Genomic DNA, 17,645 nt, shown 5'->3' with positions numbered 1-17,645 from the left:
CCTGACCTTAACCCCATAGAGAATCTATGGGGTATTGTCAAGAGGAAGATGAAAGCCACCATACTCAAGAATGCAGACGAGCTGAAGGCTGCTATAAAAGCAACCTGGGCTTCCATAACACTTCAGCAGTGCCAAAGGCTGATTGCCTCCATGCCACGCAGGATTGATGCAGTAATTGATTCAAAAGGAGCACCGGCCAAGTATTGAGTGCATTTACTGAACATACATTTGAGTAGGCCAACATTTCGGATTTTAAAATCATTTTTCAAGCTGGTGTTGTAAAGTATTCTAATTTACTGAGATAATGACGATTGCGTTTTCATTGGCTGTAAGCCATAATCATCAACATTAACAGAAATAAACACTTGAAATAGATCACTCTATTTGTAATGACTCTATATAATATATGAGTTTCACTTTTTGTATTGAAGAACTGAAATAAAATAACTTTTTGATATTCCAATTTTGTGAGAAGCACCTGTATTTACACCATCATTTATCCTGCTATATTTGGTCAAACATTTAATTAACTCACCCCTAATGTGATGGCAGCAGTAAGTTGTGAACACATATGTATATTACATTGCGGATCTCCTGATAGTGGGAAATTCATCACTGCTCATGTGGAACTGGTAGATATACATCACAAAAGAGACACTGGGTCATATACAGTGGGTACGGAAAGTATTCAGATCCTTTTAAATTTGTCACTCTTTGTTTCATTGCAGCCATTTGGTAAATTCAAAAAAGGTTTTTTTCACATTAATGTAAACTCTGCACCTCATCTTGACTGAAAAAACTGGCCAAGGAGCTCGGCGACAGAATTCTGGCATGGCACAGATCTGGCCAAGGTTACAACAGAATTTCTGCAGTACTCAGGGTTCCTAAGAGCAAAGTGGCCTCCATAATCCTTAAATGGAAGAAGTTTGAGACCAACAGAAGTCTTGCTAGACCTGGCCATCCAGCCAAACTGAGCAATCATGGGAGAAGAGCCTTGGTGAGAGAGGTAAAGAAGAACCCTAAGATCACTGTGGCTGAGCTCCAGAGATGCAGTAGAGAGATGGGAGAAAGTTCCACAAAGTCAACTATCATTGCAGCCCTCCACCAGTCGGGCCTTTATGGCAAAGTAGCCCGTTGGAAACCTCTCCTCAGTGCAAGACATATGAAAATCAGCATAGAGTTTGCTAAACACAAGAAGAACTCCCAGACAATTAAAAATAAGATTCTCTGGTCTGATGAGACAAAGATAGACCTTTTTGGTGATAATTCTAAGCGGTATGTGTGGAGAAAACCAGGCACTGCTCATCACCTGCCCAATACAATACCAACAGTGAAACATGGTGGTGGCAGCAGCATGCTATGGGGGTGTTTTTCACCTGCAGGGACAGGATGACTGGTTGTCCTTGAAGGAAACATGAATGCGGCCAAGAACAGAGATTTCCTGGATGAACACCTCTACCAGAGTGCTCTGGACCTCAGACTTGGCCGAAGGTTCATCTTCCAACAAGACAATAACCCTAAGCACACAGCTAATATAACAAAGGAGTGGCTTCAGAACAACTCTGTGACTATTCTTGAGTGGCCCAGCCAGAGCCCTGACCTAAACCTAATTGTGCATCTCTGGAGAGACCTGAAAATGGCTGTCCACTAACGTTCACCATCCAACCTGAGGGAACTGGAGAGGATCTGCAAGGAAGAATGGCAGAGGATACCCCAAATCCAGGTGTGAAAAACTTGTTGCATCATTCCCAAGAAGACTCATGGCTGTACTAGCTCAAAAGGGTTCTTCTACTTAATACTGAGCAAAGGGTCTGAATACTTATGGCCATGTGATATTTCAGTTTTTCTTTTTTAATAAATTTGCAAAAATTACTACATTTCTGTTTTTTCAGTCAAGATGGGGTTCAGAGTGTACATTAAAGAGAAAAAAAATGAACTTTTTTTAAATTTACCAAATGGCTGCAATGAAACAGAGTGAAAAATGTAAAGAGGTATGAATATTTTCCGTACCCACTATACATCACAGGAGACGCAGGGGCATATACATCACAGGAGATGCTGGGGCATATACCTCACAGGAAACTCTGGGGCATATACATCACAGGGGACGCAGGGACAGATACATCACAAGAAACACTGGGGCAGATACATCACAGGAGACGCTGGGGCAGATACATCAAAGGAGGTGCTGCATCATATACATCACAGGAGATGCTGGGGCAGATACATCACAGGACACACTGAGGCTGGGGCATATACATTACAGGAGGGGCTGGGACACATACATCACAGGAGACAATGGGACATATACATCACAGGAGACACTGGGCAGATACAGTGGGGGAAATTAGTGTTTGATCCCGTGCTAATTTTGTAAGTTTGCCCACTGACAAATACATGAACAGTCTATAGTTTTAAGGGTAGGTTAATTTTAACATTAAGAGATAGAACATACAGATCAGGTAGACACTCCTAATCAACTCGTTACCTGCATTAAAGACAGCTGTCTTACATAGTCACCTTTATAATAGATTCCTGTCCACAGTCTCAATTAATCAGTCATACTCTAACCTCTACATCATGGGCAAGACCAAAGAGCTTTAAAAGGATGTCAGGGACAAGATCATAGACCTGCACAAAGCTGTAATGGGCTATAAAACCATATGTAAGACTCTGGGTGAGAAGGTGACATCTGTTGGTGCAATAGAAAGAAAATGTAAGAAATACGAAATGACTGTTAATAGACATCGATCTTGGGCACCATGCAAAATCTCACCTCATGGGGAATGCTTGACCATGAGGAAGGTGAGAGATCAGCCTAAAACTACGTGGGGGGAACTTGTTAATGGTTTCAAGGCAGCTGGGACCACAGTCGCCAAGAAAACCATTAGTAACACATTACGCATTAAAGGTTTAAAATCCTGCAGTGCCCGCAAGGTCCTCCTGCTCATGAAGGCACATGCGCAGACCCCTCTGAAGTTTGCCAATGAACACCTGGATGATTCTGTGAGTGATTGGTAGAAGGTGCTGTGGCCAGATGAGACAAAATTGAAGTCTTTGGCATTAACTCAACTCGCCGTGTTTGGAGAAGGAGAAATGACACCTATGACCCAAAGAACACTATCCCCACTGTCAAGCATGGAAATGGAAACATTATGTTTTGGAGGTGTTTCTCTGCTAAGGGCACAGGACTACTTCACCGCATCAATGGGAGAATGGATGGAGCCATGTACCATAAAATCCTGAGTGACAACCTCCTTACCTCCACCAGAACATTAAAAATGGGTCGCGGCTGGGTCTTCCAGCAATGACCCAAAACATACAGCCAAGGCAACAAAGGAGTGGCTCTAAAAGAAGCACATTAAGGTCTTGGAGTGGTCTAGCCAGTCTCCAGACCTTAATCCCATAGAAAACGTATGTAGGGAGTTGAAACTCCGAGTTGCCAAGTGACAGCCTTAAAATCTTAATGATTTAGAGATGATCTGCAAAGAGGAGTGGATCAAAATTCCTCCTGACATATGCACAAACCTCATCACCAACTACAAAAAAAATCTGACTGCTGTGCTTGCCAACAAAGGTATTGGCACAAAGTATTAAGTCTTGTTTGCTAGAGGGATCAAATACTTATTTCTGACTGCAAAATGGAAATAAATTTATATAATTTATACAATGTGATTTTCTGGATTTTATTTTTGATATGGTATCTGTCAATTAATTAGGTTAAAATTAACCTACCATTAAAATTATAAACTGTTCATGTCTTTGTCAGTGGGAAAACTTACAAAATCAGCACAGGATCAAATACTATTTTCCCTCACTGTACATCACAGGACACACACATCACAAAAGACACTGTGGGCACATACATCACAGGAGACGCTGCAGGAATATGCATCACAAGTCAGGCTATGGGCATGAACATCACAGGAGACGCTGGGGGCATATACAGTGAGGATAATAAGTATTTGATACACTGCCGATTTAGCAAGTTTTACCACCTACAAATAATGTGGTTAAGCCACTCCAGGATGTTGAAATGTTTCTTATGGAGCTACTCCTTAGTTGCCCTGGATGTATGTTTCAGGTCATTGTCATGTTGGAAGACCCAACCGCAACCCATCTGAAATGCTCTGACTGAGGGAAGGAGGTTGGCCAAAATCTTGCGATACATGACTCCATCCACTCTCCCTTCAATACAGTGCAGTCGTCCTGTCTCCTTTGCAGACAAGCACCCCCAAAGTATGATGATTCCCCCACCATGATTCATGCTTGAGATGTTGTTCATGGGGTTGTACTCATTCTTCTTCTGCCTGCAAACATTCCCCACGAGGCGAGATCTTGCAAGGAGCCCCAGACTGAGGAAGATTCACCGTCATTTTGTGTTTCTTCCATTTTCTAATAATTGTGCCAACAGTTGTTGCCTTTTCACCAAGCTGCTTACCTAGTGTCCTGTATCCCATCTTAGCTTTGTGCAGGTCTACAATTTTGTCCATGGTTAGATAGCTCTTTGGTCTTGGTCATGGTGGAGAGGTTGGCGTGTGATTAATTGTGTGGACAGATATCTTTTATACAGGCGATAAGTTCAAACAGGTGCAGTTAATACCAGTAACGAGTACAGAGAAAGAGGGTGAGAGCCATAATTCTTGCTGGTTGGTAGATGATCAAATACTTATTTAATGCAATAAAATGCAATTTAATTATGTAAAAATCATACAATGTGATTTTCAATTTTTTTATTTTTAGATTCTTTTACAGTTGAAGTGTACCTAGGATAAAGGAGGAGGGGCTGGAGTGGCGTGTTAAAGAATGGAGATTTGCCCCATGCAACAATTAATGCACCTGTTTTTTGATTATCCCATATAAGAATTTGATATATCTGGCTTATCAGTGTATGTATTGTTGCATTAACCAGTAATTGGATATTCTATTTGGTGCTCATATATATGGATATATGAGGCTTTTTTTATTACTTGTTGAATATTGTCTTCGTGTTTTCAGAAATGTTTAGCTTTACCGTGTCTTTATATTGGTTTGTCATAATTAGGGTGTATCAGGGTCATTGAGGGTAAGCCAACGGTGAGCGGGGGCTCCATATCGCAATATTAGGGTGCCAACCACCGCAGCATGGGAAGTTATATGCCTACTACCTGCATCCCTCTCACTGTGGTCTCTAATGTGATAATCCCCTCTTTTTATAAGTAGCTAAATAAAACTGTTGTAAACAGTAGGAGGGTCTTTTTTAGCTGTTTTTCATGATGTGGGACATTAGTATAATTGATATGAGTTTCTTTAACCGTTAACACCACCAAAGATTTATCAATCAATAATACAATCAGATCTAGTCCCATTACTCTGTAGCTGGTGAGCAAATACAGTTGTGGCCAAAAGTATTGACACCCCTGCAATTCTGTCAGATAATACTCAGTTTCTTCCTGAAAATTATTGCAAATGCAAATTTTTTGGTATTATTATCTTCATTTAATTTGTCTTAAATGAAAAAACACAAAAGAGAATGAAACAAAAAGCAAGCCATTGATCATTTCACACAAAACTCCAAAAATGGGCCAGACAAAAGTATTGGCACCCTCAGCCTAATACTTGGTTGCACAACCCTTAGCCAAAATAACTGCGATCAACCGCTTCCGGTAACCATCAATGAGTTTCTTACAATGCTCTGCTGGAATTTTAGACCATTTTTCTTTGGCAAACTGCTCTAGGTCCCTGATATTTGAAGAGTGCCTTCTCCAAACTGCCATTTTTAGATCTCTCCACAGGTGTTCTATGGGATTCAGGTCTGGACTTGTTGCTGGCCACCTTAGAAGTCTCCAGTGCTTTCTCTCAAACCATTTTCTAGTGCTTTCTGAAGTGTGTTTTGGGTCATTGTCCTGCTGGAAGACCCATGACCACTGAGGGAGACCCAGCTTTCTCAAACTGGGCTCTATATTATGCTGCAAAATTTGTTGGTAGTCTTCAGACTTCATAATGCCATGCATACGGTCAAGCAGTCCAGTGCCAGAGGCAGCAAAGCAACCCCAAAACATCAGGGAACCTCCACCATGTTTGACTGTAGGGACTGTGTTCTTTTCTTTGAATGCCTCTTTTTTTCTCCTGTAAACTCTATGTTGATGCCTTTACCCAAAAAGCTCTACTTTTGTCTCATCTGACCAGAGAACATTCTTCCAAAACGTTTTAGGCTTTTTCAGGTAAGTTTTGGCAAACTCCAACCTGGCTTTTCTATGTCTCGGGGTAAGAAGTGGGGTCTTCCTGGGTCTCCTACCATACAATCCCTTTTCATTCAGACGCCGACGGATAGTATGGGTTGACACTGTTGTACCCTCGGACTGCAGGGCAGCTTGAACTTGTTTGGATGTTAGTTGAGGTTCTTTATCCAACATCCGCACAATCTTGCGTTGAAAGCTCTTGTCAATTTTACTTTTCCGTCCACATCTAGGGTGGTTAGCCACAGTGCCATGGGCTTTAAACTTCTTGATGACACTGCGCACGGTAGACACAGGAACATTCAGGTCTTTAGAGATGGACTTGTAACCTTGAGATTGCTCATGTTTCCTCACAATTTGGTTTCTCAAGTCCTCAGACAGTTCTTTGGTCTTCTTTCTTTTCTCCATGCTCAATGGACACACACAAGGACACAGGACAGGGGTTGAGTCAACTTTAATCCATGTCAACTGGCTGCAAGTGTGATTTAGTTATTGCCAACACCTGTTAGGTGCCACAGGTAACTTATAGGTGCTGTTAATTACACAAATTAGAGAAGCATCACATGATTTTTCGAACAGTGCCAATACTTTTGTCCACCCCCTTTTTTATGTTTGGTGTGGAATTACCGTATATACTCGAGTATAAGCCGACCCGAGTATAAGCCGACCCCCCTAATTTTGCCACAAAAAACTGGGAAAACTTATTGACTCGAGTATAAGCCTAGGGTGGAAATGCAGCATTTACCGGTGAATTTCAAAAATAAAAATAGATCATTATTTCCCCATAGCTGTGCCATATAGTGCTCTACACCGTTCATTATTTCCCCATAGCTGTGCCCCATATAGTGCTCTGCACCGTTCATTGTGCCCCATTGCTGTGCCCATATACGGTGCTCTGCACCGTTCATTGTGCCCCATTGCTGTGCCATATACGGTGCTCTGCACCGTTCATTGTGCCCCATTGCTGTGCCATATACGGTGCTCTGCACCGTTCATTGTGCCCCATTGCTGTGCCATATACGGTGCTCTGCACCGTTCATTGTGCCCCATTGCTGTGCCATATACGGTGCCATATGCTCCCTGCATGTCCCACATATATACACAGCTCTGCCGCCTGCATGTCTCACATATATACACAGCTCTGCCGCCTGCATGTCCCTCATATATACACAGCTCTGCTCCCTGCATGTCCCACATATATACACAGCTCTGCTCCCTGCATGTCCCCCATATATACACAGCTCTGCTCCCTGCATGTCCCACATATATACACAGCTCTGCTCCCTGCATGTCCCACATATATACACAGCTCTGCTCCCTGCATGTCCCTCATATATACACAGCTCTGCTCCCTGCATGTCCCACATATATACACAGCTCTGCTCCCTGCATGTCCCTCATATATACACAGCTCTGCTCCCTGCATGTCCCACATATATACACAGCTCTGCTCCCTGCATGTCCCACATATATACACAGCTCTGCTCCCTGCATGTCCCACATATATACACAGCTCTGCTCCCTGCATGTCCCACATATATACACAGCTCTGCTCCCTGCATGTCCCACATATATACACAGCTCTGCTCCCTGCATGTCCCACATATATACACAGCTCTGCTCCCTGCATGTCCCACATATATACACAGCTCTGCTCCCTGCATGTCCCACATATATACACAGCTCTGCTCCCTGCACCGTTCATTGTGCCCCATAGAAATCTCTGCCGCCGCCGCTGCTGCAATAAAAAAAAAAAAACACATACTCACCTCCCTTGATTGCAGCTCCCGGCGTCTCGTTCCGGCGCCTCCATCTTCCCGGCGTCTCTGCTCTGACTGATCAGGCAGAGGGCGCCGCGCACACTATATGCGTCATCGCGCCCTCTGCCTGAACAGTCAGAGCGCAGACGTCGGGAAGATGGAGGCGCCGGCCGGGAAGATGGAGCGACGCCCGGCGGCTGGAACGAGGACAGGTGAATATGACATACTCACCTAGTCCTGGCGATCCTCGCGCTGTCCCTCTGCCTGGTCTTCGGTGCCGCAGCTCTTCCTGTCAGCGGTCACCGGCACCGCCGATTAGAGGAATGAATAGGCGGCTCCGCCCCTATGGGAGGTGGAGCCGCTTATTCATATCTCTAATGAGCGGTCCCACGTGACCGCTGAAGAGAGGAAGAAGCTGCAGCACAGAAGACGGGGAGGAAGGCAGGGACAGCGCGAGGATCGCTGGGACTAGGTAAGTATACCTCAGCGCCCTCACCCCCTCACCCGCCGACCCTGCCACCCACATTGACTCGAGTATAAGCCGAGAGGGGCACTTTCAGCCCAAAAATTTGGGCTGAAAATCTCGGCTTATACTCGAGTATATACGGTATATCCAATTTGGCTTTAGGACAATTCTTTTTGTGTTTCTTAATTTAAGACAAATTAAATGAAGATAATACCAAAGAATTTGTGTTTGCAATCATTTTCAGGAAGAAACTGAGTATTATCTGACAGAATTTCAGGGGTGTCAATACTTTTGGCCACAACTGTAAGCTTGGGACTACTGATATTAGCCCAAAAATTTGTGAAATTTATCTACAAATTGCTGTCACAGGACTATTTTCCATTTGCAATTTAGCGTGAACAAGTGACAAAATTACAGACAAATTGCAGGCAAATTGCAGTTACTCGTGGCTTAAGCTGCAGTCTATTATGATAAAGTCATATAAACTTCACATGTATATTAAGGAATCACCTTTTGCATGTCTGCTACAGCATAAAGAGTAAAGTCCAAGGGCAATTTGAATCTCTGAGGAAATCACTTTCAGAAGACACAGAGCAAAAATGACAACAATATTACAACAAACTACAGACCTTTCTGATTCATATCAAGGAAAAGAAACTGCACAGATTGCGCCTCAATTCAGGACTCTATACAAACAGATACAAAACAAAGCCAAAACCTCACAACTTGGACAACCACTCCATTCCAGACACAAAAGCATCTAACTGTGTCATTAATCTCTCAGATTATAAGCCCAACAAAGCGGAGCTGGCCGTCCTTTTCAGAGGACTCTCAATTTGTCCTACTAAGGCCCTGGATAAAACTGAACTTTGCAGTGATATGGAACATTTTTTCAGGAGACTGCGCCTGAGGGAATATTTCAATGATACAGAAGATTCAGAACCCACCTGGACTGAAGGAAAAGGGAACCTACCGTATTTTTCTGACCGTAAGACGCACTTTTTTTCCTCCAAATTTGGGAGGAAAGTGTGGGTGCGTCTTATGGTATGGATGTAGCATGTGGGGAGGGGGGCAGCAGTGAGTGGGATCGCACTGTTATCCCACTTCAGGATGTCCCCACTGCCTGGAATCAGTGCTGGGGAAACCATGTGGTCCCGATGATTAAGTGCAGTGAATATACATTAGCTACTCCCCGCTCACCTATCAGCTGAGCAGTGAGCCAGGAGAGGCAAATGAATACTGCACTTAAGCAGGGACACACATAGCTTCCCCAGCGCTGATTTCTGCAGCAGCTGGGGAGATCTGTGTGTCCGGGGCAGGAGGAGGCAGCAGCAGCAGGGTCCGGGGGAGAGGAGATCGCTGTACCTTCGCTGTATATTCAAAAAGGGCTCTAAAAGTGAACCTGGAAATTATAGGCCAGTAAGTCTAACCTCTATTGTTGGTAAAATATTTGAAGGGTTTCTGAGGGATGTTATTCTGGATTATCTCAATGAGAATAACTGTTTCACTCCATATCAGCATGGGTTTATGAGAAATCGCTCCTGTCAAACTAATCTAATCAGTTTTTATGAAGAGGTAAGCTATAGGCTGGACCACGGTGAGTCATTGGACGTGGTATATCTCGATTTTTCCAAAGCGTTTGATACCGTGCCACACAAGAGGTTGGTACACAAAATGAGAATGCTTGGTCTGGGGGGAAATGTGTGTAAATGGGTTAGTAACTGGCTTAGTGATAGAAAGCAGAGGGTGGTAATAAATGGTATAGTCTCTAACTGGGTCGCTGTGACCAGTGGGGTACCGCAGGGGTCAGTATTGGGACCTGTTCTCTTCAACATATTCATTAATGATCTGGTAGAAGGTTTACACAGTAAAATATCGATATTTGCAGATGATACAAAACTATGTAAAGCAGTTAATACAAGAGAAGATAGTATTCTGCTACAGATGGATCTGGATAAGTTGGAAACTTGGGCTGAAAGGTGGCAGATGAGGTTTAACAATGATAAATGTAAGGTTATACACATGGGAAGAAGGAATCAATATCACCATTACACACTGAATGGGAAACCACTGGGTAAATCTCACAGGGAGAAGGACTTGGGGATCCTAGTTAATGATAAACTTACCTGGAGCAGCCAGTGCCAGGCAGCAGCTGCCAAGGCAAACAGGATCATGGGGTGCATTAAAAGAGGTCTGGATACACATGATGAGAGCATTATACTGCCTCTGTACAAATCCCTAGTTAGACCGCACATGGAGTACTGTGTCCAGTTTTGGGCACCGGTGCTCAGGAAGGATATAATGGAACTAGAGAGAGTACAAAGGAGGGCAACAAAATTAATAAAGGGGATGGGAGAACTACAATACCCAGATAGATTAGCGAAATTAGGATTATTTAGTCTAGAAAAAAGACGACTGAGGGGCGATCTAATAACCATGTATAAGTATATAAGGGGACAATACAAATATCTCGCTGAGGATCTGTTTATACCAAGGATGGTGACGGGCACAAGGGGGCATTCTTTGCGTCTGGAGGAGAGAAGGTTTTTCCACCAACATAGAAGAGGATTCTTTACTGTTAGGGCAGTGAGAATCTGGAATTGCTTGCCTGAGGAGGTGGTGATGGCGAACTCAGTCGAGGGGTTCAAGAGAGGCCTGGATGTCTTCCTGGAGCAGAACAATATTGTATCATACAATTAGGTTCTGTAGAAGGACGTAGATCTGGGGATTTATTATGATGGAATATAGGCTGAACTGGATGGACAAATGTCTTTTTTCGGCCTTACTAACTATGTTACTATGTTACTATGTTACCTTCCTGGGCTGGAGCTGAGTGCTGTGCAGTGTGCACAAGGAGGACCTGTGATGATGTCAGAAGTGGGCAGGCTGGAGCATCACATGGCAGCACAGACCCCTCCTTCTTCTTGACATCATCACAGGTCCTTCAGACTCCAACACTAGAATCTGCTGGCTTCCATTACCTGTGCTGTGGAAAGGCAACAAGAGGGAGGGCTCTGTGTGCAGTCATGGGATGCTTTTACCTCACCACAGTGTGGCTGGCTGCCACAATTAAAAGGTTAGTCTTTCCAAAACACAATAAAGCACTCTGCCACTTCTTTAGTGAACTATAACTCCCAGCATGTCATAGGATCTGCAGGACATGCTGGGAGTTATAGTTCTCCCATTGGATTTTAAAGCAGCACTCCAGTGTTATTTTGCAGTGCTGGAGTGGTGCTTTAAATATAAACCCTGTGCCCCCATTCTTATACTCACCCTCCAGCATCTTCATATAGTACTGTACAGACACCACACTGGTCCCGCAGCTTCCAACATAATAACATACTATTATATGTGGTGTTATTATATATAATAGTATGTTATTAAATATTTTACCACATTTTTTTGCTTCAAATATTTTTTTCCCTATGTTCCACCTCTAAAACCAGGGTGCGCCTTATAGTCTGAAAAATACGGTAACAACAAAGAAGAGGTCAGACTGGACACCTCCACCTGGACGCACACCTCATTTGGATGACTATATAGACTCCTTCAGACATTTGATAAAATCTACCATCATAGATACTATCAGGAGACAAGCATCCAACATCAGTGCCCAGGAGAGAAAAGCCATACAGTCTCTGAAAACCAACAAAGAAATCATCATCAAAACTGCTGACAAGGGAGGTGCAATAGTCATGATGAACACATCAGACTATATGAATGAAGCAAACAGACAACTTATGGACACACACTACTACAAAAAATTGGAGTCGGATCCTACACAGGACTATTACAAGGAACTAAACAAGTTGGTATCTTGTCTGCCCGACGAATCCATAAGAGCCAATGACCTGATACCAGAAAGTCCAAGAACAGGGACATTCTACATGCTTCCCAAAATCCACAAATCTGGAAATCCAGGAACACCAATTATTTCATCTGTGGGCACCCTTACTGAGCAGGTATCTGGATGGGTAGAGGGTATTTTTAAACCCCTGGTAAAGGATACACCCAGCTTCATTCAGCACACAACTGACCTATGGAATAAACTATCAGCAATAGGTCCTCTACCAGAAGGAACCATCCTGGCCACCATGGATGTGGAATCTTTGTACTCCAATATCCCACACCAGGAAGGATTAAATGCCTGCAAATTATTCCTGGAAAACACAGGGACTGATGCATATTCTGTGGTGAAACTTATAAAATTCATCCTCACCCACAATTACTTTGAATTTGACAAGAAGATCTATCTACAGCAGACTGGCACAGCAATGGGAAGTAAAATGGCCCCACAGTATGCAAATCTTTTCATGGTCAAGCTTGAAAGTGAATTTTGTCCTCATGTCCCATCAGGCCTCTGGCATACTACAGCTACATTGATGACATTTTAATCATCTGGACGGAGTCTGAGCCACAGCTAAAGACGTTCCATGAACAGTTTAATCAATTTCATCCTACCATCAACTTGACACTCAACTACTCCTGCACTGAAATTAACTTTTTGGACACCATCATTAAGCTGCAGAACAATAAAATAGAGACATCCCTGTATCAGAAGCCAATCGACTGTCTAACATACCTTAAATGGGACAGTTTCCATCCAAAACACATAAAAAACTCTATTGTCTACAGCCAAGCCATCAGATACAATCGTATACGTTCCAACCCAATGGATAGGGATGAACACCTTGGTCGCCTCAGAAAGACCTTTTTGAATCACGGCTACCATCCAAGAACAATTGAAAACCAGATTACAAGAGCCACCAGAATATCAAGGAATCACCTGCTACATTACAAAGCTAAAGAAGAAAATAACCGGGTACCTCTAGTAGTTACCTACAATCCAAATCTGGAGGTGCTAAGAGGAGCTGCACGGAAATTACAACCTTTACTACAAAAAGATGCCCGCTTACAATCCATTTTTCCAGACCCCACATTACTGTGTTTTAGGCAGCCCCCAAATCTAAGAAGCATCATTGTCAAGAGCTCCCTGTCCTCTCCAACAGCTGCAGGTACCTTTCCTTGCAATCAGAAAAAATGGAAAACCTGTCCATTTATAATGACCACGGACAAGATAAAGATCCCCAATTCACATCAGGACTACAAGATACCAGGTACTTTGAGCTGCAACACTTCTAATGTGGTGTACCTAATTATTTGTACTAAATGTCCAACTGGGGGTCTGTATGTGGGGGAAACAGGGCAAAAGCTTAGAACAAGAATGAATTCTCACCACCACACAATAAGAAAAAAAAAGAATGGATCTACCTGTGGCAATACATTTTTGTCTCCCAAATCATAACATTATGGACATGTAATTACTTGTGTTAAAAGGTAACTTCAAATCTCAGAGAGACAGAAGAGTCTGGGAATATAAACTGATGACAACCTTTGACAGTCTTAATGCAGGAATGAATGTGTCGCACTGATTTATGTCTTTTTCCATCAACTAAGGAACTTGCCCCTCAGACTTTTAGAGGTCATTACAACAGACACCCTAATCAGAGGACAATAAAACAATCCTTATCTAAGAACTGGCCCAATATTTATGGACATAACTGTTTATCACTCATGGTAATTCTGCTTCATCTCGCCTGTCTTATCCATGGTTTTTCCTTTTTTTTTTCTCTGCTATGTTGTGCATAAATATGTGATTCTTCAGAATTTCTTTTAGTCTTTGCCTGATGAAGAGACCTGTGCAGTCTCAAAAGCTTGCAATTTGTTACCATCTTTTCAGTTAGCCATTAAAAGGTATCAACCACTGAGGACTCTCAATTCTAAATATTTTTTTATGTTCATATATACATATATAAAACGGATGGACTAACCTTTGAAAGCTGCCCAGTGCAATGCGGTATCTCCTTCCAGGTCACATACATAGACTTTGGCACCTTTCCCAATAAGATAACAACAAAGGGCTGTGTGTCCATATTGAGCAGCGGTGATTAATGGCGTACACCCTTTCTGATCTTCTACGTCTATCGATACTCCGGCTTTCACAAGCAGATCAACCACACATATGTAACCATTGACTGCAGCCCAATGAATGGGATGCTGCCCTGTCTCAGACTGACTTGGCAGATCCACGGGTCCTTTACAGTCTACAAAGAGCCCCATTAGCTCTACAGATCCTGCTAGAGCGGCCCAGTGCACTGGTGTATGTCCTTTTTCGTCATAATTTTCCAGAACTGAAGGGCCATCCTTACTAATTATTTGCTGGCAGTTCTTTAAGTCACTGTGAAAGAAAGGTAAAATTTCAGTGAGCAGAAAAGTTAATTTACAATCTTAAGTCTTCCTATCTGTGAAAGCAAAGGTTCCATACATAGTTAACTATGGTAAGAAAGAATACCCTTATAAGAGAATGTCTAATATTAGAAAATAAGCCTTCTTTATTCTCAAAGTGGCACTCTCAATGACTTTTTATGGTGAAACAGCCCACTAGTAACTTGAAAAGGTAATACTTGCAATACTGTGATGCTGAGTCACCTGTCACAGACAAGCCGTGGGATGGGATAGTCAAAGAGTACAAGGCCAGAAGCCAGGAGGGTACGGCATAAACAGAAGGAAGAGATAAAGGCGTAGTCAGGTAAAGTTCTGAGGTTAGAATACCAGGAGATAGCGGATTAGTGCAGAAGGGGTTAAACAAAGGGATGGCCAGAACAAGGTCCGAGGTTAGGCAATGAGAGACCAACAAACAGAACGCAAGGCACAGAGTGAACAACCCACACAGCAGGTGAATGTACGCCTGGCAGAGGTATGGGAGAATCAACCTAGTTAAGTAGCCTGGCAATCACCTGGGACAATGAACACCTGGAAACAGCCAGCGCCTCACAGTCTCAGGTTGGATGGCCGAGCTGTTAATCAACACACAGATAGTACAGCACACCCCTGCACCAGACTGGAGGACTGAGCTGTCAATCAAAGTATGGTACTGACAGCTTCAGCATGCCCCTGTACCAGATTGGATAGCTGAGGTGTCAGTAACTGCATCCCAGAATTATACAAACGAAAGACTAGAGTGGTGCTATTATTAGTAAAAAATTATTTTATGCTAATCCTGCATAATGCCATTAGTTTGTAAAAAGGTTTGTCCAATAGTGAACTTCCAAGGGCTCAGGGAAGTGAAAGAAATTGACATTGAACTGATCTGAGAATGATGCTTCATAGCCAGAGTTGTGTTCCATCTGAACCTCTAGCCGTGACATGGCAAATCAGAAAAATAATACTGCATTTCTAATTGGAGGTATTTGCTAATATTATTATTACATCTACAACAAATTGTGATAGTATCTTTGAGATGGGAATACCCCTTTAAGTTCTGCAGCAACTGGGCCATGTAGTATTAACGGTAATCTGTTAGTAGGATCAACCCTCCTAAGCAGTCTATATGGGTACGCAGGTCAAAGTTGAATAAAATTATACATTGAGATCTGCGATCCGTTGTCTTATTCTAGAGAAATCAATTTTTTCTTAATAGGCAGGAAAAAGATCTCCCTGAGAATCTGCCTGAGCTTATTTTAAATGGTTGCTTATTATTTTCCGTCTTTTCACAGGGGACAAGGACTTCAATCCAATAGGCGTAAGGTGAGTATAAATTTGTTTTTTATTTGTAAATAAATATGTAAAACAGGGTGTTGATTTTTATTTCAAATAAAGGATTTTATTTTTGCTGTATGTTTATTTCCAAACTTACTATGAGCTTAGTAATGAGGGCGTCTTATAGATGCTTCTCCATTACAAATCCCTGGGCTTGATGTCAGCCGACAATACAAGGCAGATATCAACCACACATACAGTGGGGCAAAAAAGTATTTAGTCAGTCAGCAATAGTGCAAGTTCCACCACTTAAAAAGATGAGAGGCGTCTGTAATTTACATCATAGGTAGACCTCAACTATGGGAGACAAACTGAGAAAAAAAAATCCAGAAAATCACATTGTCTGTTTTTTTATTATTTTATTTGCATATTATGGTGGATAATAAGTATTTGGTCAGAAACAAAATTTCATCTCAATACTTTGTAATATATCCTTTGTTGGCAATGACAGAGATCAAACGTATTCTGTAAGTCTTCACAAGGTTGCCACACACTGTTGTTGGTATGTTGGCCCATTCCTCCATGCAGATCTCCTCTAGAGCAGTGATGTTTTTGGCTTTTCACTTGGCAACACGGACTTTCAACTCCCTCCAAAGGTTTTCTATAGGGTTGAGATCTGGAGACTGGCTAGGCCACTCCAGGACCTTGAAATGCTTCTTACGAAGCCACTCCTTCGTTGCCCTGGCGGTGTGCTTTGGATCATTGTCATGTTGAAAGACCCAGCCACGTTTCATCTTCAATGCCCTTGCTGATGGAAGGAGGTTTGCACTCAAAATTTCACGATACATGGCCCCATTCATTCTTTCATGTACCCGGATCAGTCGTCCTGGCCCCTTTGCAGAGAAACAGCCCCAAAGCATGATGTTTCCACCACCATGCTTTACAGTAGGTATGGTGTTTGATGGATGCAACTCAGTATTCTTTTTCGTCCAAACATGACAAGTTGTGTTTCTACCAAACAGTTCCAGTTTGGTTTCATCAGACCATAGGACATTCTCCCAAAACTCCTCTGGATCATCCAAATGCTCTCTAGCAAACTTCAGATGGGCCCGGACATGAACTGGCTTAAGCAGTGGGACACGTCTGGCACTGCAGGATCTGAGTCCATGGTGACGTAGTGTGTTACTTATGGTAGGCCTTGTTACATTGGTCCCAGCTCTCTGCAGTTCATTCACTAGGTCCCCCGGCGTGGTTCTGGGATTTTTGCTCACCGCTCTTGTGATCATTCTGACCCCACGGGGTGGGATTTTGCGTGGAGCCCCAGATCGAGGGAGATTATCAGTGGTCTTGTATGTCTTCCATTTTCTAATTATTGCTCCCACTGTTGATTTCTTCACTCCAAGCTGGTTGGCTATTGCAGATTCAGTCTTCCCAGCCTGGTGCAGGGCTACAATTTTGTTTCTGGTGTCCTTTGACAGCTCTTTGGTCTTCACCATAGTGGAGTTTGGAGTCAGACTGTTTGAGGGTGTGCACAGGTGTCTTTTTATACTGATAACAAGTTTAAACAGGTGCCATTACTACAGGTAATGAGTGGAGGAAAGAGGAGACTCTTAAAGAAGAAGTTACAGGTCTGTGAGAGCCAGAAATCTTGATTGTTTGTTT

At 42.9% G+C, this 17,645-nt stretch overlaps 1 protein-coding gene across 3 annotated transcripts in view; it reads right to left on the bottom strand.

Moving 5' to 3' along the window:
* LOC138656729 (uncharacterized) overlaps positions 1–17,645 on the bottom strand; it is a 166,410-nt gene that overhangs the window by 123,145 nt on the left and 25,620 nt on the right. For all 3 annotated transcript variants that reach the window (XM_069743929.1, XM_069743927.1, XM_069743928.1), the window contains exon 2: positions 14,276–14,682. In XM_069743929.1, the coding sequence (XP_069600030.1) occupies positions 14,276–14,682 (407 nt within the window). The remainder of the gene's footprint in view (positions 1–14,275; positions 14,683–17,645) is intronic.

Source organism: Ranitomeya imitator, chromosome 1 (genome assembly GCF_032444005.1).
Source record: "Ranitomeya imitator isolate aRanImi1 chromosome 1, aRanImi1.pri, whole genome shotgun sequence".
Classification (NCBI taxonomy): Eukaryota; Metazoa; Chordata; class Amphibia; order Anura; family Dendrobatidae; genus Ranitomeya; species Ranitomeya imitator.
The sequence above is the reverse complement of the archived record's forward strand: the minus strand, read 5'-3'. Positions and strand labels throughout refer to the sequence as shown.